General features: G+C 34.3%; 1 protein-coding gene across 5 annotated transcripts in view; it reads right to left on the bottom strand.

The window, feature by feature from the left end:
* Positions 1-27,213, bottom strand: part of RAP1GDS1 (Rap1 GTPase-GDP dissociation stimulator 1) — a 167,587-nt gene that overhangs the window by 74,902 nt on the left and 65,472 nt on the right. For all 5 annotated transcript variants that reach the window (XM_060654592.3, XM_060654591.3, XM_060654593.3 and 2 more), the window contains one exon: positions 20,994-21,119. In XM_060654592.3, coding sequence (XP_060510575.1) covers positions 20,994-21,119 — 126 coding nt within the window. The remainder of the gene's footprint in view (positions 1-20,993; positions 21,120-27,213) is intronic.

The raw sequence follows: 27,213 nt of genomic DNA, 5'->3' as shown, positions 1-27,213 counted from the left end.
TGCATTGGTGCCTCAATGATCCACGCCAGTAAGCTAAGAAGCACCACCTAGTGGAGAATGGAGCCATACACCAAATCCTGCCCTACTGTGCCCTCCAAGCACATCCCCTATAAAACCAGCACAAGTCTCTCCACCTGCTTAGTGAACAGAAAATAGAACCTTCATAGTTTCAGTTCTAGGAGAAACTGGATATAACTTTACTCAGGTTTCATTGTGTTTGCTCGTTCATTCATTTTTTTTTTTTTGCTTCTGTTTTTATTTAAATTGTTTTTGTAGTTGTTTTCTTTTTCTTGGATACAGAAAGAGAAAAATATATTTTTCTTTGAATCTAAAAAATTTTTTTAATTTATTTTTAATTAAAAAATTATTTCATTTTTATTCTTTTTTAGCATATAATTTTTATTCTTATATTTTTTATCTTTTTTTTTCTTTCTTTTCTTTCCTTTCTCTATTCTATCAAGCTACTTTCAACAAGCAGACCAAACACACCTAGGATCTAGCTTCCTTTATTTAATTTTTTGTTTTGTTTTTAATTTTAATTGTTATTTTACTAATTCATTTTCTTCCTCCAAAATGACAAAATGAAGGAATTCACCCCAAAGAAAGAACAGGAAGAAATGACAGCCAGGGGTTTAACAACACAGAGATAAGCAAGATGTCTGAACTAGAATTTAGAACCACAATAAAAAGAATACTGGCTGGGGTTGAAAAAAGAAGTAAAATCTAGTCAGAATGAAATTGAAAATGCTATAACCATGAGGCAATCTCAAATGAATGATATGATGGCAAGGATGGATGAAGCAGTGAATCAGTGATACAGAAGGTAAAATTAAGGAGAATAAGGAAGCAGAAAAAAGAGAGAAACAAAGGCAAAAGAGGATGATACAAGACTTAGAGAACTCAGCAACTTATTAAAAAGGAATAACATCTGAACCATAGGAGTCCCAGAAGATGAAGAGAGAGAAAAAGGGGCAGAAGTTTTTATGTGAGCAAATGAGAGCGGAACACTTTCCTAATTTGAGGAAGGATGCAGACATCAAAATCCAAGCAAAAACCAACCATTACCAAGGCATATCATAGTCAAATTAACAAAATACATAACAAGGAAAGAATGATGAAAGCAGCAAAGGAAAAAAGTCCTTTATCTATGAGGGAAGACAAATCAGGTTTGCTGCAGACATATCCACAGAAACTTGGCAGGCCAGAAAGGAGTGGCAGGATATATTCAACAGGCTGAATCAGAAAAATATGCAGACAGAATTCTTTATCCAGCAAGGCTGTCATTCAAAATAGAAGGAGAGTTTCCCAGACAAATAAAAACTAAAGGAGTTCATGACCACTAAACCAGCCCTGAAAGAAATTTTAAGGGGGACCGTTTGAGTGGAGAAAAGACAAAACAAAAAAGACCAAAAGCAGCAAGACTAGAAAGGACCAGGGAATACCACCAGAAACACCAACTCTAGAGGCAACACAATGACACTAACTTCATATCTTTCAGTAATTACTCTAAATGTCAAAGGACTAAACACTCCAATCAAAAGACATAGGGCATCAGAATTGATAAGAAACAAGACCTGTCTATATGCTGCTTACAACAGACTCATTTTAAACCTAAAGACATCTGCACCCTGAAAGTAGGGGATGGAAAACCATCTATCACGCTAATGGTCATCAAAAGAAAGATGGAGTAGCCATACTTATATCAGACAAACTAGATTTTAAAATAAAGACTGTAACTAGAGATGAAGTAGGAGATTATATCATAATCAAGGGGTCTATCCACAAAGAAGATCTAATTCTTAACATATATATTCAGAACATTTCATCCTAAAGCAGCAGAATACACATTCTTCTCAAGTGCACATGGAACATTCTCCACAGTGGATCACATACTGGGACACAAATCAGCCCTCAACAAGTACAAAAAGATCAAGAAGATATACCTTGCATATCTTCAGACCACAGCACTATGAAACTCAAAATCAACCACACACAAAATAATTTGGAAAGTCATGACTACTTGGGAGATTAAAGAACGTCCTACTAAAGAATGAATGGCTTAACCAATAAATTAAAGAGGAAATTAAAAATTACATGGAAGCCAATGAAAATGAAAATATGACAGCCCAAATCCTCTTGTGTGCAGCAAAGGCAGTTGTAAGAGGGAAGTATATGGCAATCCAGGCCTTCATAAAGGAGGAATAAAGGTCTCAAATACACAATCTAACCTTACACCTAAAAGAGCTGGGAAAAGAACAGCAAATAAAGCCCCAAACCAGCAGAAATGGGAAATAATAAAGATTAGAGTAGAAACCAATGGTATCGAAATCAAAACAACAGTAGAGCTCATCAATGACATGAGGAGGTTCTTTGAAAGAATTAACAAAACTGATAAACCCCTAACCAGCTTGATCAAAAAGGAAAAGGAAAGGAGCCAAATACATAAAATCATAAAAAAAAGAGACACAACTAACACTGCAGAAATACAAGCGATAATAACAGAATATTATATCTGGCCAACAAAGTGGGCCACCTGGAAGAAATGGGCAAATTCCTAGAAACATATAAACTACCAAAACTGAAAGAAATAGAAAATTTGAACAGACCCATAACCAGTAAAGAAATTGACTCAATAATCAAAAAATCTCCCAAACATAAGAGTCTAAGCCGGATGGATTTCCAGGGAAACTCTATCAAACATTTAAAGAAGAGTTAATTTAAAGCCTATTCCTTGGAGGCTATTCCAAAAAATAGAGATGGAAGGAAAACTTCCAAACTCATTTTACGAGGCCTGCATTACCTTGATTCCAAAACCAGACAAAGACCCCACTAAAAAGGAGAACTACAGACCAATTTCCCTGATGAACATGATGCAAAAATTCTCAACAAGAAACCAGCAAACTGGATCCAATAATATAATACTTATCTACCATGATCAACTAGAATTTATTCCTTGGATGCAGGGCTGGTTCAATATCCACAAATCAATCAATGTGATACATCACATTGATGAAAGAGTAAGAACCACATTATCTTCTCAGCAGATGCAGAGAAAGCATTTGACAAAATGTTTTTTCTTGATAAAAACCCTCAAGAAAGAAAGCAGTGGTAGAAGAATCATATCTCAAGATCATAAAAGCCATATACGAAAGACCCAAAGCTAAAATCATCCTCAATGGGGAAAAACTGAGAGCTTTCCCCTAAGATCAAGAACACGACAAATATGTCCACTCTCACCATGAATAAAACGCATCCTAATCAGCAAGAAGAGAGTCAAACTTTCACTCTTCATGGACTACATGATACTCTATGTGGAAAACCAAAAGATTCCACCAAAAATCTGGTAGAACTGATCCATGAATTCAGCAAAGTCGCAGGATATAACCCTGCTGCACAGAAATCGGTTGCATTCCTATACATCAATAATGATGCAGCAGAAAGAGAAACGAAGGAATCGATCCCATTTACAATTACACCAAAACCCATAAAATACCTAGGAATAAACCTAATCAAAGAGGTGAAAAATCTATACACTGAAAACTATAGAAAGCTTATGAAAGAAATGAAGAAGATAGAAAGAAATGAAAAACATTCCATGCTCATGGATTAGAAGAATATTGTTAAAATGTCAATACTACCTAAAGCAATCTACATATTCAATGCAATCCCTATCAAAATAACACCAGCATTCTTCACAGAGCTAGAACAAACAATCTTAAAATTTGTATGGAACCAGAAAAGACCCCGAATAGGAAAAGCAATCCTGAAAAAGAAAACCAAAGCTGGAGGCAACACAATTCTGGAGTTCAAACTAAATTACAAAGCTGTAATCATCAAGACAATATGGTACTGGCACAAAACCAGACACACAAATTAATGGAAGAGAATAGAGAACCAAAAAATGGATCCACAAATGTATGGCCAACTAATCTTTGACAAAGCAGGAAAGAATATCCAATGGAATAAAGACAGTCTCTTCAGCAAGTGGTGCTGGGAAAACTGCACAGCGACATACAGAAGAATGAACCTGGACCATTTTCTTACACCATACACACAAATAAATTCAAAATGGATGAAAGACCTAAATGTAAGATAGGAAACTAACAAGATTCTAGAGGAGGAAATAGGCAACAACATCTTTGACTTCGGCCACAGCAACTTCCTACTTGACATGTCTCCTGAGGCAAGGGAAACAAAAACAAAAATGAACTACTGGGACCCCATCAAGATAAAAAATCTTCTGCACAGTGAAGCAATCAGCTAAACTGAGGCAACCGACAGAATGCAAATGTAAATGATATATCAGATAAAGGGTTAATATCCAAAATCTATAAAGAACTTATCAAACTCAACACCCAAAAAACAAATAATCCAGTGAGGAAATGGGCAAAAAACATGAATAGACACCTTTCCAAAGAAGACGTCCAGATAGCCAAAAGACACATGAAAATATGCTCAACATCACTCATCATCAAGGAAATACAAATCAAAACCACAATGAGATACCACCTTACACCTGTCAGAATGGCTAAAATTAACAACTCAGGCAACAACAGAGGTTGGCAAGGATGCAGAGAAAGAGGAACACTTTTGCACTCCTGGTGGTAATGCAAACTAGTGCAGCCACTGTGGAAAACAGTATAGAGGTTCTTCAAAAAATTAAAAATAGAGGGGCACCTGGGTGGCTCAGTCAGTTGAGCGTCCGACTTCAGCTCAGGTCATGATCTCACGGTTAGTGAGTTTGGGCCCTGCATCGGCTCTGTGCTGACAACTCAGAGCCTGGAGCCTGCTTCAGATTGTGGGTTCCCCCCTCTCTCTGCCCCTCCCCCACTCATGCTCTCTCTCTGCCTCTCAAAACTAAAGAAAACTAATAAGAAAAATTTTTTTTTAATTTAAAATAGAACTACCCTATTATCCAGCAATTGCACTGCTAGGTATTTATCCAAAGGATACAGGAGTGCTGTTTTGAAGGGGTACATGCACCCTAATGTTTAGGGCAGCACTATCAACAATAGCCATAGTGTGGAAAGAGCCCCAAATCCATCGACTGATGAATGGATAAAGAAGATGTGGTGTGTGTGTGTGTGTGTGTGTGTGTGTGTCCGCGCGCGCGTGCGCGTATACAATGGAATATATACAATGGAATATTACTCAGCAATCAAATAGAATGAAATCTTGCCATTTGCAACAACATAGATGGAACCAGACTGTATTTATGCTAAGGGAATTAAGTCAGTCGGAGAAAGACAAATATCATATGACTTCACTCATATGAGGAATTTAAGATACAAAAGAGATGAAGATAAGGGAAGGGAAGCAAAAATCATATAAAAACAGAAAGGGAGACAAACCACAAGAGACTTAAATACAGAGAACAAACTGAGGGTTGCTGGTGGGGGTGCTGGGTGGGGGACTGGGCTATATGGATGACACTTGTTGGGATGAGCGCTGGGTGTTATACGTAAGTGATGAATCACTAAATTCTATTGCTGAAATCATTATCACACTATATGTTAACTTAGACTTATATTAAAAATAAATAAATCCTCAATTTATTTCATCAAAGCACAGTATCCAAAAAAAAATTTTCTGTTAGTGAGCTACTAAAAAGAAAAGATCACTTTACAATGCCAATAAATTAGACAAATTTAAAAGCGTATCAATCAGTAAAAGTTGATCAAAACTTAATTTTAAAATATTTGTTGGGGCGCCTGGGTGGCTCAGTTGGTTAAGGCTCCGACTTCAGCTCAGGTCATGATCTCATAGCCTGTGAGTTCGAGCTCCGTGTCAGGCTCTAGGCTGACAGCTCAGAGCCTGGAGCCTCCTTCCAGTTGTGTCTCCCTCTCTCTCTGCCCCCCGCCCTGCTCATACTCTGTCTCTGTCTCCTAAAAATAAATAAACATTAGAAAAAATATTTGTTAAAAATATGTAAGATGTGTATAAATTTCTATCATTCTTCATGCCAGGAATGGCAGAATTTTTTCAGACAATTATTAAAGACAGTATAATTTTAATTTTTATCATCTATCACTTTGTATACACAAGAAATAAGACAAAGCAACAGATATTTGTCTGAAAACCTATCTTTGTCTAACTGGTTTGAGAACAATAAAACTCTCAGATTGTTATATGGCTTTCCTTAGTTTTACTAAGAATCCTAATGAAATCACAGTGTCTTTTATTTCCCAGTGAATAAACAGGGAAGTATTTCATAGACTCCTCTACATTTATAGAAAATGACAAAAGTAAAGGATCAAATATGATAATAAAGCATATTTATGCACATATATATGTTTTACATAACATTTTCAAATTTGGAAAAATGTAAGGAGCTTTTCCCTCCTCACTTGGTTCTGCTCCATCTCTTTCAATTAGGTAAAGTTTATTTTTGTGATTTTTAACAGATTAAACAAAATGTTGGTTTAGGATTAGCTTTTAGCAAAATTCTTACAGCATATTCCTATAGCTGCAATTTTCCCCCTATATCTGCAATTCTCAGAGCTGAACCATTAATGTTGAAGCATAAATTGGGGCGCCTGGATGGCTCAGTCGGTTGAACGTCCGACTTCAGCTCAGGTCATGATCTCACGGTCCATGGGTTCAAGCCTCGCATCAGGCTCTGTGTTGACAGCTCAGAGACTGGAGCCTGCTTCAGATTCTGTGTCTCCCTCTCTCTCTGCCCCTCCCCCATTCATGCTCTGTCTCTGTCTCAAAAATAAATAAACATTTAAAAAAACTAAAAAAAATTGAAGCATAAATGTACTTAATGAAGTATGTATTTATGAAAGTGATAACTTCTTCAAATATAGTACTTACAGAGACAATGAACCAAAGAAATGGATTTTAGTTTAACACTAACCTGAAAAATCACTTGAACTCTCAGGACTCAGTTTCCTTTCCTGTAAAATTTGGAAGGGGTGGAATAGATGACTGATTCTAGAAGTTTCTTGTACTTAAAGAAATCATTATTTTATTTTTTTTTAAACTTTTTTTTTCAACGTTTATTTATTTTTGAGACAGAGAGAGACAGAGCATGAACAGGGGAGGGGCAGAGACAGAGGGAGACACAGAATCTGAAACAGGCTGCAGGCTCTGAGCGGTCAGCACAGAGCCCGACGCGGGGGTCGAACTCACGGGCCGTGAGATCATGACCTGAGCCGAAGTCCCAAAGTCGGACGCTTAACCGACCAAGCCACCCAGGCGCCCCAAGAAATCATTATTTTAAAAATGATGAATTCTAGCTTTACTCCCTTAAGCTTTCTACTTTTTTTTTTTTCCGAATCTACACCACCTATCCAAGTATAATCTGAATATTATGCTAAATGCAAAAAATTACCTAAACTTTTTGGGTGTTTATCCCCAAAATGTACATGAATATAAAGATATAGAAATTGCCCACCTATCATTCCTCTTGTGTATCTCTATTAAAAACTCAGACTTATTACTGCCCCCAGAAAAACAAGCAGCAGTAAGAGCAAAAGTCAGAAAGATATAAGAAAACAATCTTTGTTCTCTCCTGTATCAGTAAACTGCCCTAACCTCTAGCTGCTGAAGCTCCAAATCTAGACATTACTCTTGATTTCTCTCTTATTCTCACATTCCTGATCCATCCACCACTGCAAATACTTCTCAAATTCTTCTGATGCCTTCCATCATCCTCACTACCATAATCCTAAACCAGGTCACCCTTCCCTCTTGCCTGAACAACGACAACAACAACGACAACTACAAGTCTCACAATTGGGTCTCCATGCTTCCATCTTACTACTCAACTTCCATTCTTTTCAACCCACTTTCCATGCAGCTCCAAGAGTGAGGTTTTTAAAACCCGAATCAGATCCCCTTTGATAAATTCTTATTACTCTAGAATAATCCACAAGGTTCTCTATGATCTAGGTCTTACTTCTTCCATGTTTTTGTACAATACTCTTCCTGTACACCGCAGCTCCTTTATCTTGATCTCTTTTCTGTTCTTTAAACATATTAAGTTCTTTCCTCACTCAGGGCTTTGCAGTTGCTATACTTCTAAAGAAATATTCTTCCCCTTCTCTTTAAATAGTTTATTCTCCTTTCTCAGACCTCAGCTCAAATAACATCCTCAGAGACAACTTTCTTCACCTTCAGATTCTCTCCGTTACATCATCTTGCTTATTCCTTTGATATCAATGACCACAGTCTGTAAATATTTTCTTCTTGTGCTATTTACTTCTTTATTTCCTCCTGTGTAAGCCCCACAAGGATGTGAATTTCTTGCTCTTATTTTCTCCTATGATGCCCATCACTGGCATAGTGCCCTGAACACAGTGGGCTCAATCAATATTTGTTGATTAACGTACTTGGTGCATCCATATACACAAAAGAATACAAAGACACAAAGTGAGAATTTCCAGGGATTTACTCATCATCACTACTGGAATAAAAACACTCAAACCATATGACCCATGGTGTAGATGCTGAGACTTTCTAGAGGCAGGAACATAAATACATGTCTTCAATGACATAAAGGCATGTTTCTAAATCTAATCTTCCTAGTAGTGATAAATTTTTTCCTATGTCATATAAAAGACTGACTGAAAGCATGGTTCAACAGGTCAAATCTTTGTTAGTTTATTCAAATATGTCTTAAGCATTTAAACGAAAAATGTGAATCCATCAGTATCTTTTCTGGAACTCAAAAAGCAACTTATTCATGAACCAGGTGCAGGTAAAATGTATGAAAGACTAGATATAAAAGTAAAAGCTATAAATATTACATCAGTGAAATTACAAAAAAGAGTCATGAAGAAAAAACCATGATCATTAAATAAATACTCACATATCAAAAAAGCATCAAACTTGCAATTTTGTGGCACAGTATTATATTCAGGTTTAAATTTTGTCTTTATGCGGGAAAATTTCAAATACATTTACATATTTACATTTATAATGCAGGATCAGGAAGAAAGCACTAGTTCCACAGATGCAGTTTAAAATTAGGTCACAACATGGCATCTGATAGACATAGCTTTGGGGCGCCTGATGATACTTGTGCTAATTTCTGCAGTCAATAGATTTCTTACATTAGCCTAAACTGTTTGATAATCTTTTTTTTCAAAAAGCCTTTAAATAATAGAGCATCCACGAATCACCAAGAAATCACTGAAATTACTCCGCTTATTTTTATATTTCTATACTATCATTTTATTAGCAAAAGACTGAGTAACTGCAGATTATAAGAAAATTATACAATAATTAAACTCAATTATTTCCATAAAATTACCTTAAATGATTTCTGAATAGCTTTTGGGTTACAATGTAAATAATTTATTATTCTACTTTATAAGTCTAAACTGCTCAAGATCAAAACTAAATTTTATTCCAATTATTTTACATATGAGAGAGGCTTTTGTATGAGACCATTTCATACTTAAAAGAAATGCTAGGTTATGTATATGTATGTGTGTATGTGTGCCCACATGTATATACAGTTACGACTTAAAATTTAACTTGAACTGACAACAGCACGGTTTTGAGAAAGATACAAACATTTATTCCAGCCAGCAAGAAGAATGTGAATTATTCACTTTCAAATAGCATTTATCTTTTATATTCCCTCCCAGCCAAGGGAAATATCTGCAACATGCAGCAGAGACTACTGATTAAGAACAGAGAGAGTTCTCAGTACTTCAGCTTGGTTACAAAGAACAAAAACTGAAAAATTAAAACAGAACACAATTAAGAGCAGAGGATAACATGTATTAACAAGGTTCTCATAAGCAGACTGAAAATTTTATGTTTAATATATCTAAACGTTGACTTCATCTTTAACGGTGAAATTAAGGTAATAAAGGGGGGAAAGTTTTAAGCAAAAACAAATCTTATTTTTGAAGAGCTTGATAAATTAGACTTTCCCCACCCTAAGACTTATTATTCAGGAAAGAAAAATTCCAAAGGCCATTCAGGCTTTGACTCAGAGACTAGGAAGGAGCCTGGTATCCAGGGACAAAAAAAAAAAAAAAAAAAAAAATTAATTTGGCAACTATGTATGACTTCTTATTGAACTCAAGAAAAATCATCTAATATTTCTGTCACATGCAACACTTTCTCAAATGCTGTCTTCACCTTCATATCTATAAAATTGGTAACAACTGCTTGAAAATGATTATTCCATCTCTTTTTAACAAGACAGTCACATCTTTATAGTACTTGGAAACTAATGAAGTATTGGAAAAAAGCAGCTCTGTAATGTGTCCTTTGCCCTACAATTATCGAGGTAAAAATTTAAAGAACCTTTGAGCTTTAAATGCCACTTTAATAAACAAGAGGCATCTGAATGTGATAGCAAGTATAAAAACGGAAAAGATCACAGTTCCTCAACATGTAAACTATCTGAAGGGTTATTTAAACCCTTCAGGTTTAACCCTTCATGCACTGTTTAAATCCAGTGCATGTTTTACTTTGCAAAAATAAACCACACTGATAATAAACAATCTAATCTTAATTCATATTATAATTTCATTCCTTCTGTTGTAGTCAGTTTTTACCACATCACACCTGGCCTACTGTAATGGCTTCCTCCTCTTTTTGCCTCACTTTTCTTCCCATTCTGATCCAAATATATGCTTCTATGAAGCTGAAGTATCAATTTAAAGTTATTTTCAGTGTTTTTTCCTCCTGTCCAGACATCAAAGTACAAAATAACTCCTTATAGTCTACATACATTTTAAGTGCACAACACACATTGACACATGGATGCAAAAATCAAGATGTGTAACCACAGTAAACCTCCACTATTATTTAGTTATTTAAAAAATTCTATCTTCATGACAGTTGATATCATGCCCCACAGCCCCAATTCTGAACTTTCCCCCCACACCACAAGTTTCCTACTATTGCCTTGCTGCTGACTTTTACTGACAGATGGACTTGACTTCTATTTTATTGGGAAGATAGGAGGCCATGCCAGAAACACTATTCTGATTGCCCTCTTTACTGCCTTAACATTTCTTTTTTATACTTTCATCTATCTTGTAACAGTTTTCTATAATACCAGATTTACTTGGGTTCACGATTTCATTTCTCCTCTTTTCATCCATGATCTTTCTCCATCAATTATTCCCTATAAGAGATTTACTCTGTCCTTGTCCACAGGTTCTAGCCTAACACATATGTTCCTCTCTCCGCTGCTCTATATCACTCTCACAGTGCTGCCCTTCCCCCAAACTACTCATCTTTTTTCTCATTAAACTTCCAGAAAGTTAATATTCCCCCTTCATTTCCTCATTACCCACCATAGCCCTTGAAATCTGACTTCTCTCTAAACAAGACTCAACTTAAAGATGTCTTTTAAAATATGAATGTCTCTTTCTCCAGTCACCAAAACTCAGTATTTTTTTTCTCGGCAGTACTTGACACTGTTTAGCACCAACTCTATGAAATCCATGACAAGACATAAATTTATTTCCCTTGAATCTTTCAGTGCTTCTTCACAAGCTCCTCCATGTCTTCTACATCCTAAATATGGCTGTTTTCCTTTAAGCGTTTCTTCTATTCTCATGGGTCAACGATCACTCATAAATGCATGAATCCTAAAGCACATTCACCAGAATGTGACAACAGCACTTCAGGTTCAACACGCCTCCAAACATATTCACCTAGATGGGATCTCACGATTTATGTCTTTTGTTGGTATTATCTTGATTCAAATTCTGGACCCATGGACTCCTTCCTCTTAAATGATACCTTTTTTGATTCTACACACACACACACACACACACACACACACACACACACACACACACTTCCTTCCTGTTCTCTTTCATTTGTTCCTCAATTTGAAAAAGGGGGAAAAAAAAGCTTTTTAAGTGGTTATTCTTCATCTAGTCCACTGCCCAATGATTTTTAAGTAGGAATGTGCATCAGAATCATTTAGGGAGCCTTTGCAGAATATGTATATAATAGGCTGTATTCTAGCCTCAGAGATGCTGATGATTTACTTGTTCTAGCATATGACTACAAAAACGTATTCTGAAAATGTTCCCTAAGTGTTTTCAGATGCACACTTCTTAAGAATGGCTGCCTATCTTATAATGTACATCTCTTTCAAATTAACTTTGTCTATTGTATCAATTTGAACATTTCATTCTTTTGCTGAAATACCTTCAACGGCTCCCCATTACAGAAGCTCTTCCCTAACCTGGGTTCCTGACACATCACTCCATTATATTATCTATCTTTTAAAAGGCTTTTCTGTGCTCCTGAAAAAATCCTTTAACATTCTCTCCACAGGCTGAAATCCTATGCAGATTAAATGCCTTCTTTTTCATGGATACTATTGAAAGAGCTCAATCACAAATGAGGTCCTTCCTAGACCTATATTATGTAACCTCTTTTAGCATTTGTTACATAGTACCTTGTTTTTTAACATTGATATACATGCTTCAATACAATGAATACACTACAACTTCTTTAAATATGAGACACACTTGGACAGAAACAGAAGTGATTATCAGCAAAATCATTTTCCCCCTCACATTATTTGTATTGGTTTTCTAGAACAAGGGTAAATTATAAACTACTTAAAGGCTGATACTTACCAGAAATCTCACCTGAAGTAGATGCTTGTGGCCAAACACAGAAATTCTCCTGAGACTAGGAATGCTAATGTGTAACCTATCACCATAGGTTGCATAGAAGGCAGAAGCTAATAAGTTGTAACTTGTTCATTACCTGTTCTAAGACTTGAGAGTATAAATTCCCTCTCCCTAAGAAAGGGGAACCTTCTGGCATTATTAGTGGGAATGCAAACTGGTGCAGCCACTCTGGAAAAGTGTGGAGGTTCCTCAAAAAATTAAAGATTGAATTACCCTAAGACAGAGAAATAGCACTACTAGGAATTTATCCAAAGGATATAGGAGTGGCTGACACAGAGGCACGTGCACCCCCAATATTTATAGCAGTGCTATCAACAATAGCCAAATTATGGAAAGAGCCCAAAGGTCCATAAACTGATGAATGGATAAAGAAGATGTAGTTTATATATACAATGGAATACTACTCAGCAATGAGAAAGAATGAAATCTTGTCATTTGCAACAATGTGGATGAAACCGGAGCATATTATCCTAAGTGAAGTAAGTCAGAGAAAGACAGATACCATTATGTTTTCACTCATATGTGGAAGTTGAGAAACTTCACAGAAGACTACGGGGGAAGGGAAAGATAAAGGGTGGAAGGGAGTGGGGAGGTGTGGGGGGAGAATGGATGATGGGCACTGAGGAGGGCATTTGTTGGGATGTTTTATGTAAGTGATGAATCACCGAAATCTACTCCTGAAGCCAAGAGCACACCGTATACACTGTATGCTAGCTAACTTGACAAAAAAATAGAGTAAAATAATAAATAAAATAAAATAAAATAAAATAAAATAAAATAAAATAAAATAAAATAAATTCCCTAAATCTTATTTTGGGACTAGCAATTTTTTGTTGATTTTTTCCTGAAAGTCAAATTTGAAAATTTGAAGGGAGAAAAAAATAGAGGCAACTGTATCCTCCATTTTAATTGCGCAAACCCAGTAAACCAAAACAAACAAAACCTTAAAAACCCCAACAGTTATTGCTGTAGATCATACTTTAAAATTTTATATGCATGTGTATACATGCATAAGTGTGTATGTGTGTGTATATATATATATATATATACACATATACATATATATATATATATATATATATATATATATATTTCCTCCACACAAGTAGAGTTGAAAGAAACAAGGTCATTTCACATACAAGAAAGAACATGTATGCCTCTCAGATATAAGGAGCTTTGTAAACTTTTAATTTTGAAATAATTAGATGCTCAAGGAAACTGAAAAAAAAAAAAAAAAAAGCAGTACAGAAAGGTCCCATGTACCCTCCATCCAGCTCACTCGAAGGGTCACATTTACACAACTTTAATACAATATACCCCAACCAGGAAACTGCCACTGATACAACCCACAGACCTTGTTCAGATTTCATCAGGTTTCATAGGCACTTGAGTATGTGTATGGACATGTATAGTTCCAAGCAATTTTATCACATATATAGATTCATACAGCCACCCTCAATATGTGGTATTTTTAAATATTCACTTTCATGCAAACCAGATTTTTATCAAATTGATAACAGGCTTAAAAATAAAAGATAAGCATTTTTTTTTTTGGTCTCAGAAAACAGAAACGTGGATACATTAAACAACATAGAAATTGAGCATGTACAATGAGTACAAACAAAGTAGAACTGTATTTTGGCTGAAAATAAACTAGAAAATACATTCAAGTCAAAATTTCAAATTTTTAAGTTGTATGCTTTCAGTTCACTAAAAAACAATATATCTGGGCTATGATGTCCAATTAAAATTTAAAGTATTCAGTATTATTTCTTGGATTCTGTTGAAGATTTGGTATAAGAAACAATCATATGGAGACTATCTAGGCAATTTTTATACAGCCATTATTGAAGATGCTGTCTCCAATGACAGCCAATATCCTCTGCATATTTTAAGAGGGATGTGTACAGATTCATCTAGGGAGCTGATATCCCAGTGATAAATCTCTTCTAGCATTTGTCTCAACAGTTTTTTTTTTTTTTTTTTTTTGACCAAAGAACTAGACTATTTCTCCTTAGCATAAAATAAAAATTACTCAGCATAACAACTTTTTTTTTTCCACCCTGGCTGCCAAGAAGCTCAAATTAAATTAGTGCTTATTATGGTAAGTATATTATCCCTGATTCTTAAATGATTTATCTTTGCCTCTCTTTATATGGCTTCTGGTCCTTGTATCTTTATTTTAGATATCTTATGTATATTAGTATATGTATTACATTATGTCACAGCACACTTTTAGAAATAATAATGTATGGACTGAATGTTTGTGTCCCTCCAAAATTCACATCCCTGATGTGATGGTAGTAGGAAATAATTAGGTTATAGAGGTAGAACTCTCATAATGGGATTTGTGCCTTTATAACAGACAGGAGAGCTTGCTTCCTCTCTTGCTTCTCTCTCTGCCATGTACGCATACAGTTTGCTGTGAGCAAAAACTACTGGCTTCTTGATCTTGGATTCCTCAGCTTCCAGAACTGTGAGAAACAAATGTTTGTTGGTTAAGCCACCCAGTCTATGATATTTTGTTATAGTGGCCCAAACTAAGACAAAGGATCATGCATATATGCTACATATTTCCTTTGTACAGCAGCCCAAAATTTGTATTATACATCTAAATATAAACCTAACTTAATTCACATAAGTCCACTTTACCAATGAGGATATTAAAATTCAGGAAGATTAAATGACAACTTAGTAAATGGCAGAATTGGAAATCTTAACATCTGCAATATTTGCCTTCCAGGGGCATAGTAAAATCTCACTTATTTATAATTACTATTTTAAAATGAACTATATTTTATATAAGCAATGCACTATTTGCTTAATTTCTAAAAATGGCTCCAATTACAACTCCTATCATCTATTTATTTTTATTCTGACCAAAACCCACATAAATTTAGTGTGTACTTTTAACTGTCAACAAGTTGTGTTCCTTTGTGCATTTTATTTTCTCTATCATATTAGAGACAGACATCTTTAATGGCGTGAAATTTTTCAGTTTATAATCGTGTTACAAAACAACATTTTTTCCCCATATATTCAGCATATCTGTGTAATAAAGTATTTTCATGTGATAATAGCCATAATTACTATCTCTAAAAATTGCAGTTGCATGTAGTTTTTTATTCTCCTATACATAATACACTTTGGTGATAAACCCATTCTTATACAACAGATTAACTGATAAAAGAATCTGGTTTTTACTTATTGGATAATAATTCTATTTTATTCTAAAACTGACTACTGACACAAAGTAGGGTAAATGTATGAACCTGCAAAACTCTCTAATACATGATTAAATACTTAACCTAATTTATACCACTGAAATAAGCATTTATTTTAAATGCCAGGCATAAATTTGCAAATACACTTTGCTTACTTAGGCAATTTCAAAGCGTGTCTGTATTATAACACATACTTATCTAACCAACTTATATTACAAAATACTATAGAATTAATGCAAATTATATTTTAGCATTTGCAATCAGAATGATGAATTCTTTTTTTACATAAAAATAGTGTAGCAAAGTTATAATCATTAATATATAAATAGGTCCAGGCATATATTTGGTATCCTTTCCATTTATACTTGAAGTCAATGAAATAAACAATATTTATTTCACTTCATAAATACTGGCTATGGCAAGCCTGATCATCATCTCATTTTGAATATTCATTTATTCTTCAGTGAGCACAAATCCAATTTTCTTCATATCATGTAAGATGGCATATTATATGTTTCTTAAGTGTGCACCTTTCCAATAATAGTATCAATTATATAATAATCATTAATTTTCTATAAAGATGCACATTTAATTTTAATATGTATTAACTTGAATTGTACATTATTCTTTCTCTGGTATATAGAAAGGCAGAAATATTTGTCTAATCATTTTCTTCCAGCTTCTACTAAATAACCTTGGACAAATACATCTAATATCAATTATTTCCTGACCTCAAGCAGTAACATCTTCAAACAGAGAAAACTCAGTCTCCAATCACCAATTTATCCTTAACAAATTATAAATACAGTGTGGAAATTTAAAAAGCAGCTCTTCACTACCATAAGGCTATTTAACTATATCAACAATTTAAAATGTGTACAGCTAGGGGCGCCTGGGTGGCTCAGTCGGTTGAGCGTCCGACTTTGGCTCAGGTCATGATCTCGCGGTCCGTGAGTTCGAGCCCCGCGTCGGGCTCTGTGCTGACAGCTCAGAGCCTGGAGCCTGTTTCGGATTCTGTGTCTCCCTCTCTCTCTCTGACCCTCCCCCATTCATGCTCTGTCTCTATCTCAAAAATAAATAAACGTTAAAAAAAAAAATAAAATAAAATAAAATGTGTACAGCTATATAAACAAAACTAGTCATTGAAAGAAGGGAATACTACAGAGATAGACAAATGAGAAAAAAAAGAACTCATTCTTTTTAATATCTCCTTTGAGAGAAATGTAAATGAAATAGGCTGAAGGCATGCAATTCTGAAATGTAATGCTACTTCTCTTTATTTAAAATCACATTACCCAACATATCCCATCACAATTTTGCTAATTCCTTTCTAAATTGAAATACAAATTTTCCCTAACCTTTTTTAATTTTTTTTTTAATGTTTATTTATTTTTGAGACAGAGAGAGACAGAGCATGAACGGGGGAGGGTCAGAGAGAGGGAGACACAGAATCTGAAACAGGCTCCAGGCTCTGAGCTGTCAGCACAGAGCTCGACGTGGGGCTCAGACTCATGGACCGCGAGATCATGACCCGAGCCGAAGTCGGCCACTTAACCGACTGAGCCACCCAGGCGCCCCCCTAATCTTTGATTTAAAGCATCTCAAATGTCTCATAAAAAGGGTTTTTTGGCAAAGTTCAAGGCAAGACAGCTTTAAAATGTTGCTTATATCAGAAGTCTGTTTGGATACTTGGAAAGAAAAATCCATAACTGAAGTATCTTTGGAGGCTCTTTGGAAGATCAGAAAAAAGACCAGGCATCTTAAATGAAAAATGTTCTTATCCAGTGATTCTTTCATCTCTATATGCAGGAGAAAGACTGGGATTCAAAAAGTTGATCAGTAACAAAGCCTCACTCCGTCCTATTTAGCAGTTCTGTCAGCCTGCTACCTATGTTATGTAAGAGTTTCCTTCCATTCGGAAGAGTTCCTAAAATGTCAAAGCCAGTAAAACTGAAATCTGACCTACTTTTTTCAAAAGATTTCCATGGATTTTATGGCAAGTGTAATTCCTTTTACAGTTGGAGTTCTCCTCCTTTCAAATAAACTGTGTTGACTGAAATATCTTAGCAACTGCATTATCTTTTAAGGGTTAAAATAAAAATCCATAAAATATACACAAATTTTCTCAAATTTTTATCTCTTATAGTGAATTCCTTCTGGTGCTTTTTGCATATATTGGCTTTATTATCTGTTGTAAGCCTAGTAACATTCTGAATGAACCTGCATTAAAATATTATCCACTTAGGAGTGCCTGGGTGGCTCAGTCATCTCATTGTTTTGTGGGTTTGAGCCCCATGTCAGGCTCTGTGCTGACAGATCACAGCCTGAATCAGAGCCTGGAACCTGCTTCGGATTCTGTGTCTCCCTCTCTCTCTCTCTGCCCCTCTCCCACTTGAGCTCCCACTCTCTCTCTCTCAAAAATAAACATTAAAAAAATTTTTTAATAAAAAAATTAGCCACTTGGGAGTGCATTTATAAAATGTAAGTAAACTGCTTAGTCTGACAGGTAAGTTTGATAAAACACCAATGTGAATTTTAAAACATGTATTATTTATAAGAAAAAGATTCCCTGTATTTATAAAGCTGTCATGTGTAGTTTTCTATTTTCTTTTTAAGAAGGAAGCATTATATTCTTTTTTTTTTTTTTTTTTTAATTTATTTTTGAGAAAGACAGTGTGAGCAGGGAAGGGGCAAAGAGAAAGGGAGACACAAAATCCAAAGCAGGCTCCAGGCTCTGAGTGGTCAGCACAAAGCCTGACGTGGGGATCGAACCCATGAGCCATGAGATCGTGACCTGAGCTGAGGACAGATGCTTAGACGACTGAGCCACCCTCAATAATGAAGCATTACATTCTTGAGAGGGAAGAAGGCTAATTAATTAAAAGAGAAGTTACTCACTACTTTTTAAAAAAGAAATCTAATTCCTGGGTTCTTTCAAACTCCTAATTGTCAAAATATATAATGAGAAATGCATTTCAAATAAATTCACAAATCAAGCACACAGCATCATATTTACAGACTAAAATATCATTTTCGTAATTCAAATAAAAGTGCTGTACTTTTCTTACAATTATTCTGACAAAATCACTGAGATGTTCACAGAGATTTAATTTCAAATAAAAGGATAAGAAAGCATACAGGCTTATAGAAATTATATGCATAAGATAGCATGGCACAATGAATACATTTTATCAGATAATTTACAGTAATAAATCACTCTTTATACATTTTTAAGACTATTAACTTCACTTTCCTTAAACAAGGTTTACAAGTATAAAAAACAGCCTATATTTGCTATGCTTAATTTTCCATTTAACTATAATTTACATTGAATTAAATGAAAATGAAGTGGTTATAAATATTTATAAGTAAATGAAACAAAAAAAAATTAAATTCATAGCCTAAAGCACACCACAGACTTTATACCTCATAAGAACAGAGCAAATGGACTTTACTTTCATCAGAATGATAATCTTATTAACTACACATTTACTACCCTAACTTCATGGTTCTTTAGAGTACACAGGAAATAAAATTACTGTGTGCCCATAAAAATAATAGCAGTATGAGATAAGAGATCACTATGAGTGTTTCTTCTATTGTGCCAAAACTAAGGGAAACTCCAGGACAAAAGTACTTAAAATAGAGAATTCCTATATTTAAATAATGCATAATTTAAGAATAACTAAACAGAGCAAGGGTTAAAGAATACTTGTGGCAGCCCTAAATTCTAGTAATATAACACAGAAGGATAAGAATAAACATAGTAATGATCAATGGTCACCAAATACATGCCATCAATCTTTGACTATTACTCTGTAGAGATCTTTTTAACTTTTATTCTTAACATTAATGATATAAAATATATCTTAAATGGTTCACTCAAAACTCAAAGCTAATACTGTAAGCTATGATGTTTAATAAAAATCCTAAATATAAAAAGGCAAAGTTACAAACATAAAGCACTAGAATTTTATAAATAAAGCTAATACCCTAGGATAAAAGGCACTAGAAGGAAGGAACAGATAGATAATTTTATAATCAGTATTGGGGACTGGAAATTGTAAGTTAAAATTCATATTAAGACATCCACATCCTCACACATAATATATTATGTTCCAGAAAAAGTAAGGAAAGGAGAATAAGTTAGGCTAGCCTTACCACCAATGCTACAAAGAAATTAAACCTGAAAGTTACAATTTCAGTCTTTTTTCTACTTTCTTTTATCATAAATAAATATGTTTATGACCTTATTTTCTATCTGGTTTACATGTCCAAATCACTTTGTGAGGCATCGCCTATGATGAAAGGGTTATGTCTTTTGTGCATGAAATCACTGGGGAAAATAAATAGTAAAAGTTATCTTAGTTATATAAATAGAACTAAATTCCTAGGAGACTTTAAAGGTAAATGTTAAAATATGTGTTTCTGGCTCAGAAAATATAAATCTAAGGAAAATCCAGGATAAGGCAAATTTAACTGAATATACTAAGGATTTTTCTGTATTTTGTTTACATATTTGTGGAGAGCAGAAGTAGAAAATGTAAAATTTTTGCAATATATCCAAACCCAAGTTCTTGCTTTGTCTTTACCTGGCACGGTAGCGTATTACAGAAAGCGGTGAGGATGATAATGACATTATGACAAATAGGAATGGAGTCAATGCAGATGCAGTAGGCCAGTCTAGCTTTTGAGAAGACAATGGTTTTTATTAATGGTTTTATTGAATTACAAGTAATTAAAAATTTATTTGGACAGACTTAAATACTTTAAAAAACTGTGTTCATAAGCATTCTCATTCAGAGCTATAACTGCAATAAAACCTAACTGAAAAGACAATATACATTTGTTCTAAAACGCTTAAAAAACCCCAATTTCTCAGAAATTGACTTACTTTCCTCTGAAAGTATTATTTGTGATAGCAGAGAAAAAGAATTCACTTCCTTAACTTCTTAGTTAAGAATCCTATGGCTCAAATTTCCACTGGTTCTGCTAAGCAAGCAGAGCTAAATCATCTGGCTCATGTTAGTGTCTTAGCCTAGAAAAGACAGTGCTAACACTAAAAGTGGAATTAGTCTGAAAACCATAATTCTTAAACAAAAGTTTTTAAGTGTATCATTGATATTTCAACACTTACGGCTATCGTAACATATGTTTCCTAGAGCCCTGCCCGTTTGAAGTAGCACTTCCTGGTCTTTGCTATTTAGCAGCTGCACCAGTGGTGAAATCAATCCAGCATCCACACATGGAATACGCATAAATTCTGAAAATAAGAGACATATGTAATTAAAAATCTAAAAATTCACAATTTACATAAATCACGTCCCTTAATAAATACCTACGATTAAAATGTTTAAGATGGCTTACCATTTGAAGAGTACATTCTGTTCAAAAGCACCATTATAACCCTACTAAATACTTCATAGAATAAGTACACAAAATGAGTGGGCTCTTATTTTTATTGACAGTCTCTGCCACAACCAAAAAGAGTTTTAATTAACTTTCATTATACCTAATTGATTACTATCTTCTTATAATTACAAATGTGCTTGGGAAGCAATGTGTGATGATGGAAACATTGGCAATGCTCCTTCCATGAACCTGATAATTAACGTACTACAGTTATAAACTAAGTTATCAAATTGTGTGAATTTTCACTATATGGTCTCTAAAAAAGACAAAATATGATTTTTTTCAAAGGTTCAAGTGTCTCATTAAAAATAATAGGTCCTTTTCAATTGCTAAGATCTAGTGGAATCATCTATTCCTTATCTTCATTCCTACTCTTTATTTGTATGGATCATTAGTATCTGCTGTTACACCCACACATTCATAGGTCTTAAGTACCAAATGCTAAGTTTTCTTATGCTTCCAACTCATTTTTCATTAGCTCTATAGTAAACCATTCTCAAATTTATTGTCTCCCAATAACAGCATCACAGTCGTGATGATTAGACATAAGTTTTACGGTGTCTCATGATAGACTACTACATAATTAAAGGATAATAATGACATCTAATTAATAAAAGTTCTCCAAATAATCAGTATTTAGAACCATTATTTTGGACATCATGATTTGCTGTAAGGATGTACTGGTCAATGAAGTTAGTCAACATACATCTAATTCCTCTACCTATAACCCATCCTACATAAATAAATCACTATCTTTTCAGTATTACTTTCAAGGGGGCCCACTCCTTAGCTTGCTCCACAAACACCATCATAAGCAACCCTCCTTCTCATTCTCTTCATTTTCAAATTCCTAGAGCACATCATATAGGGCTGTTATGTGAGCTGTTACCTCTGACACAACTTTTCCTGCTAACATAGCTATGAGTCACAGAAGTATTCCTCTCTACTTAAACAAAGGATTGCATTTCTATTATATCTCTTACTTACTACTGTATTATTGAAAGCTCTCTGTAATTTAAACTTCCAAGATTAAGAATACTTGTTACTTCTAAAGCTAACTTTTAAGTTTACTGTTAATTTTTTTTTAACTCCCTAACAGGAGTTTTCCCTATTGGGAAAACAAATCACGCTATATGTACTTCCAAGAATTCAATGACCATCTTCTATGGAAGATGACACATCAATATACTTGTCTACCTCTTAAGTTAATGGTCACACTTCAGGATCTTTATGTATTTCAAATCTTAAAATAGCACGTCACCAACTCAAATTAATCAAATTAAATACACATATTCATTATCTCTTCTACCTTTTCCTATAACTAGCTTCCAACAGTGAGATCATTTTAATAACTACTAAAATAAGAAATTTAGGAACAGTCTGATTTGCACTCTTATGTCATAAATGGAATCTGTTGTTAGATTGTACTGGTTTGTTTGTTGCTATGCTTCACGCAATGGCAACACTGATGAGCTACTATTTTTGCTTTGATACCCTAATTGTCTATATGATACCAACATATCTTTCAAAATTCTGATGGTACAATCAACAGCTTCAGTTATTTTTGAAATGATAGAGAATAAGTAATTACAGGAAAATTGCAGATTCAAATAAAACTAAAGCTGTTCTGAACATTTTTTTTTAAATAGAAAAACATATAAAGAACACCTTAAACACTCACCATGTTATAGGTCAATTAGGTTTCAATTTTTTTAAAAAGCACATTAAAGGGGCGCCTGGGTGGCTCAGTCGGTTGGGTGTCCGACTTCGGCTCAGGTCACCATCTCACAGTTTGTGAGTTCGAGCCCCGCGTCAGGCTCTGTGCTGACACCTTGGAGCCTGGAGCCTGCTTCAGATTCTGTGTCTTCTTCTCTCTCTCTGCCCCTCCCCAACTTGTGCTCTGTCTCTCTATGTCTCTCAAAACATAAATAAATGTAAAAAAAATTTTTTTTAAAAGCACATTAAAAATAAAATAAAACTAGTACATTCCTTAGCTTTCAATATAAAGGCAATACTGCCAGTCCCTGAAAAGAGTAAATTCCCTTCTAAAACCTGCTTTTCAGCCAATTTGTTTTTTAACTGAGGAGTGCAGCCCTCCTTAGCTAGTTTTAAAGACATGAAGTTACATACTTTAGAAGGATGTATGTAAAAATACCAGGAATCAATAAGGAATATGTTTAAGATCTTATATAATTAATATATATAATTATGTTATATATAATATAGTATTATAATATATAATATAGTGTTATATATGAAATATAGTATATAATAGCTATATATATAGTTATATAATATGCATATATATGTGCATTATATATATTATATATATAATATATATATATAACGTAGTTACATACTTTAGATGGATATATGTAAAAATACTAGGAATTAATAAGGAATATGTTTAAGATCTTATATAATATATGTAATTATGTTATGATATAATATATAATATAGTATTATAATATATAATATAGTGTTATATATGAAATAGAGTATATAATAGTTATATATATATAGCATTATATAATGTAGTTACATCCTTTAGATGGATATGTGTAAAAATATACCAGGACTTAAAAAGGAATGTGTTTAAGATATTATATATATAACATAATTAAGATATTATATATGTAACATAATTATATGTTATGTATAATATTATATATATAATTGAATGAATGGCTGTGACAGTCATCCCTGTTCAAAGGGGTTCCCACTAGACACATCCCTAGTTCACACTGCTTGTGCCTGTTACCTGATCATAGCTGGATGGACTCTGACTCAAGTCCAGACTATACAAGCTGGCCTATCAGATATTCTAATTCAAAAAATCTTCTAAATGGGGCACCTGGGTGGCTCAGGTGGTATAGCACCCGACTCTTGATCTCAGGGTCGTGAGTTCAAGTCCCATATTGGATATGGAGCCCAGTTAAGAAAAAAACATCTACTAAACAGGATAATAGTGATGAATTAAAAAAAAAAAAAGAAGAAGAAAGAAAAATCAGATCCTCTCTCGACAATTTTTACTCCAGCGGAGTGAGGGAAGGACTATCAGGGGAAAGCTGAAACTAAGATACATTCAGAATGACAGTGAGTGGAAAAACCAAAGTCTGTGGAAGCCATTATGCAATAGAAGGCAGAAACCATTGGGGTGCCTGGGTGGCTCAGTCAGTTAAGTGTCTGACTTCAGCTCAGGTCATGATCTCAGGATTTGTGGGTTCAAGTCTCACATCTGGGTCTGTGCTGACAGCTCAGAGCCTGGAGCCACTTGAGATTCTGCATCTCCCTCTCTCTTTGCTCCTCCCTTGGTTGCACTCTCTCTCTCTCTCTCTCTTTCGAAAATTATAAACATTTAAAAAATTTTTTAAAAAAAAGGAAAACATTAAGTATTTGTACGCATGTATGTGTGTCTATGCAAGATAAAATTCATTTTGCTTTTTGCATAATGTGTGGACTTCAATGCAGAAATTCAATATAGAGCTTTAAGGAATAGGCATTGTTCTATCTCAATACCAACCCAAATTTATTAACATAAAGTTGATTTCTTAAGAGTAGTTTTTTCCTTTGTAGCAAAACACTCAAATGCTTGATAGAATATCTCTATTTCTTTCTAAATCCAGTCTTCCTTTCTTTTTTGCTTTTACTTTCCCAAACCTACTTGAATTACATATCATTTAGCATCATCACAAAGTACAGTACTGTGATAAAACTATAAAATAAAAAATTTCTTTTTATAAAACCTGCTTTTTACGTATCTATTTATCAAATATTAAAAGCCACTTTCAGCTGCCAGACAGAACCAAATCTATTTTATTAAAACTAAACTCTTTAAGCCAAATAAAAACAGAGTGTTAGAGTCTGCCTTAATGTTTGTTACACTAAACAATAAGTATATTCAGTTTGAATTTTCTCTAATAACCTCATAGCAATTATTAACTCTTAGCTTTTTATAGTTTTCTTTAGAAGAACAAGGGAAACTATGAGGCATAAATATATAAAAAGCTGTGACTTTTACATGCAGGTTGTTGTCACATTTTTCATTTATACTTTGTATTGCCTTTTGTTAAAAAATTGCTACTAATTCTTACAAAATGACAGAGGTTAAACTTCCAAAACTACAATATCAAGGAATACTTAAAGCTACCTGACAACCTGGTGCATTATTTTTGGTGGTGGGTATTAATTTTATCCAACAACTTTTCTAGAGCATACATATATTTAATACTAAAATAGACATATACTTGTTATAGAGTAGAGGGCAAAATTAAAACAAATTTACAAGAGAAAACACGAGACTTCCATGTTTCTGGCAGTGCCCTCTCTAGTCCATCCGAGGCGTACACTTTTATTCTTTTGTGGTTGGGAGCATTCAAGTGGAAAAGTTTGATAGTGACTTTTATAATCTGATAAAGTACAGATGGGGGAAAAAGCATAATGTTGATCCAAACTACTGATTCCATATTACGTTAGACTGCGATTTAGTTCTCAAGCTATAGAGGTATGAGAATCACTGGGGGACTTGTTAAACCAAATGGCTGGATCCCAGTCCTAGAGTCCCTGTTTCAATAGGTCTGAACGAGAGGATCAAAGAATCTGCATCCTAATAAGTTCCTGGTGATTCTGATGCTGATGGTCCAAGACAGGGAAGGAGTGTTTTAGAGGACTAAAGGAACAGAAGCCAAGTGGTTGACCTTTTGTCTGCTTTTTTATACCCTTTAACTTCAGTTATCAGCTTAATCTTTCAGGTCATACACTGCTCTCCCTGCATTAAAATCACTAGTACCTCTTCCACTGCTATCATAATATCTCATTACTGAAGAGAAGTAAAGAAGAATAAAACAAGGTGAAGCATAAATTCCAAAGACTATCACATATATTTTTTTAAATTTTTTATTTTAAAGAGAGAGCACATACATGTGGGGGAGAGGGGCAGAGGGAGAGAGAAAATCTTAAGCAGGCTCCATGCTCAGCACAGAGCCCAATGTGAAGCTTAATCCCATGACCCTGGGATCATAACCTGAGCTGAAATCAAGAGTTGGATGTTTAACCGACTGAGCTACCAAGGTGCCCCACATAAGTGTCTGAATCTCAGCTTTACTACCTACTAGCTGTGTAAAGATAGGCAAGATATTTAGCCTGTTATCTCATGTGCAAAATCCTATCTCATATGGGGTTGTTATTAGAATTGAAATAACTCCTGGCACAATGTAGGCATATTAATGGCAGGCACCTAGTCTTAGGAAATTATTATTATATCTTGACAATGCAATTCTGAAAAGGAGGAAACATTCATAGACACCTCCTATCTTGCTTATTTCTTCTTTGCCTCAAATCAGTCTTAAGTGTATTGCATAGGGGAATATTTTATTTAAAGGTATTAAAATCCTTTACTGTAATTATGATCATGGCTATGCTCCCACATTAAACTTGCACATGAAACTTCTTGCTAATCCTCTCGAATTTCAACATTAGTATGCTAATTTTTGGGAGATTTTGTATGCACAAATTTAAACATAATTATATTTTAAGGTTAATCTGAATCTATGAAGTATATGCTAATATTTCTCCTCTGTAGTTACATAAAATGCACAGCAGAGTGGAGATGAAAAAATCACCTTCCAATCTCTTTTTAACTCTGGTTCACAAAATCTTGTTTTCACCACCAAGTTTCTAAAAAGAAGAAATATAAGCCCAATTAATGTACTCTGTGGGTCATGTTGCATTTCTGAAGATATTATATATTTTTAAAAAAGATTCTAATTTACTTTCTCAGCCAGTCACTTACAAAAACAATGTGGTGATTAAGCAAAAAATAACTACTTAAATGTATCCCACTTATTTTAACCAGTAGAGGTAAGTGATATGCCCTTAACAAGCCTCTGATTAAAAGTATAAATGCTACAAATTCTATTATGTCTTTAGAACATAGCTGTCATCTA

Source organism: Panthera onca, chromosome B1 (assembly GCF_046562875.1).
Source record: "Panthera onca isolate mPanOnc1 chromosome B1, mPanOnc1 haplotype 2, whole genome shotgun sequence".
Lineage (NCBI taxonomy): Eukaryota > Metazoa > Chordata > Mammalia > Carnivora > Felidae > Panthera > Panthera onca.
Note: the sequence above shows the minus strand (reverse complement) of the source record. Positions and strands in the feature narration are given on the sequence as shown.